Here is a 2585-nt window from a genome sequence, read left to right as displayed (position 1 = left end):
TCACGCACAATCCGCTAACAAAAGGGGGTAAAAGGAAGGGGGAGGGGAAGTGAATAAAAGAACCGGCAACTGAAGAGTGGCCGCACTCGAAGCGAGAAAATCAGCTACAACATTTCCTTCTTGAAGAGGATGACGAAACAGCACAGAGGAGAAACGTTCTTGGAGAAGCCAGCAGTCTGCAACGATAGAGGAAATCCGCCAAGGGCAAGCAAGGGACGAACGGTTGAGGATGTTAACCAACATCAAGTTATCGCTCTCAACAACAATATGAGAGAGACCCAAATCCTCAGCCCAAATGAGAGCAAATCTAATCGCCAGAGCTTCCACGACAATAGCATGAACCATGCCTGTACCCATAGAAAAGCGTCCAACCACAGATGCAGAAGAGTTCCTGCAAATACCTCCAATGGCTGAAGGCCCAGGGTTGCCCTTACTTGCGCCATTGACATTGACCTTATAATAGCCATGGTCCAGTGGATTCCAAGAAACCCATCTTAGGGGAGATGAATTGGAGAAGGTATGAGAGGGAAAAAACATTTTCACCTCAGAGATGGCTTTTCGAACAAGGGAGACGATGGTAAAGGAATGTTGACGATAGACCCAATCCCAATAGGCGACCCATAGTTGCCAGAGAATGCTACATAAGAGAGAGGATTGCTATAAGGAAGTCTGATATGAAGAGTGATGGAAACAAAATTTATCCATGAGATCAGCTAGGGAAGTAAGAGGTGATAGATCTAAAATAGAAGAAACAAAGGACCAAACTTGAAGAGAAGCTGGTCAGTGAACAAAGAGATGTTCAATGTTTTGGACACTGATATTACAAAGTTTATATAGAGGAGACACTGAGAAGCCTCGCGATATGAGGAGGTCCGGAAGGGGAAGCTTATTATCGGAAATCTTCCATATCAAGTGTTGAATTTTTGGAGCAGTGGGAAGATTTCATATTTTGTGCCACGGATAGGGGGAAGAAAAGGAACCAAAATCTCCTATAGTAATTAAAGTATAAGCAAATGCCATAGAGAACCTACCTAAAGATGTAAAAGACCACACCATCTTATCTGGGTTAGGGAAGATAGGAATAAAGATGGAAATAATTGATCTAGCAATATCAGGAGGCCACTATTGAAAGATGAGGTCCCTATGCCAAGTTCTAGAAACTGAATCAATTAATTGTAGAACAGAAGTGGGGGCAGATGAATGAATGGGGAAAGGAGCGGATGTAGGAGAATGGTTTGGAATCTAAAAGTTGGTCCATGGGTTGATTGATCGGCCATCCCCCAGGACAAGAAAAACTCCCTTACGGAGAATATCCTGTGTAATACCCCGCTTCTTAAACCCGGTCTGATTTCGTGGTTGAACCGGTTTAACCATGCAGGAACCGAGCTAGAGGAAATTAGAGCGGGTTCCTTATGGGCTATGATGGCACGGGTGACCTTAAACACCGGCTAGCCCGACAAGTCTGAGTCAGTGCCAGAAGAGACGGGAGTGCCCAAGCCGTGTACATGCACCTACCATAAGGCCATGTACGGATAAAGTAGGTACTATATCCGTATGTTAAGGTATATACGTATGCTACATCATGTGCCAGGGGTGGGGTTCGTGCCGAGGCCCGAACCCTGTCAAAATCCCAAGTTTTGGCCCTCAGGTGGGCAGACAGGTGGGTGCACCCACCCACCTGAGTGACCCATCCATATGCACTATTCACTTAATTAGGAATTATATATATAGCTTTATGTTTTTTTTCTTTCTTTCCATTTATGTCACCCGTACGTTGGTGAGGATAGTAAAGAGGAGAGAGAAAAGAAAGGGAAGAAGAAGGGAAGAGAAGGAAGAGGAAGAAGGGAAGGATTTCAGCGGTGCCGAAGCTTGATCTTCCCATTCCGGCGCCGGGAGAGTGATCTTCAACTCTAGATCTACAGTTAGAGGAAAGCAAAGTTGGGTTTTGTGAACATTCACCGTACCCAAGCTTTAAACCCTTGATTCGAGTATGGTTTCTTGAGATCTTGTAAATCCCCTTTGAAATAATGAATCTAAGGTTTAATAGATGATTTATGTGTTGATCTTAAAGGATTTAAAGAGATATTGACAAGGTGGAAGAAGCATGGTGGGTTTGAAGTGATTTGAAGGGTTTGAAGTCGTTCTTGATCAAAGAAGGTAACATGGTTTCCCATTACTTGAATCTGACCTAGATCTAAGTTAGAACCATCCTATAGGACCTTGAAGGTGTGAGGAATGGGTTGGGAAAAGCCCCATTTGAATCCCCAAAGAATGGAGAAAGTTGGGAAGAAACAGGGTGTTTCCCGCCAAGACTGGTGGGTGCAACCGGTGGGCCCCTACCCGCCTGTGGGCACCCACCTGAGAAGGCAGGGGGCCCTTCGGGCCCAACCGGCGGGCCATCCTACCCATCGGTCCTAGCAGGGACCCCTGGCCCAACCGGCGGGCCATACCGGTGGGCCCCTACCCACCGGTCCCAACCGGTGGGCCAGACTGCCCACCTGTCTGACCCACCCGTGTGGCCCCGAGGGTGATCCTTATGTCCGATTGGAGCCAAATCGGACGTGTGACCTTCTTTTGACATTCTA

General features: G+C 46.6%; 1 protein-coding gene across 1 annotated transcript; it reads right to left on the bottom strand.

Annotated features, from left to right (window-relative positions):
• LOC122077993 lies at positions 1-537 on the bottom strand. The gene has a single exon (XM_042643873.1). It carries the CDS (start codon positions 535-537, stop codon positions 1-3), a length of 537 nt encoding a protein of 178 aa, XP_042499807.1.
• Between the last annotated feature and the right edge of the window lie 2048 nt (positions 538-2585).

Source organism: Macadamia integrifolia, chromosome 5 (genome assembly GCF_013358625.1).
Source record: "Macadamia integrifolia cultivar HAES 741 chromosome 5, SCU_Mint_v3, whole genome shotgun sequence".
In the NCBI taxonomy this organism is placed as follows: domain Eukaryota; kingdom Viridiplantae; phylum Streptophyta; class Magnoliopsida; order Proteales; family Proteaceae; genus Macadamia; species Macadamia integrifolia.
The sequence above is the reverse complement of the archived record's forward strand: the minus strand, read 5'-3'. Positions and strand labels throughout refer to the sequence as shown.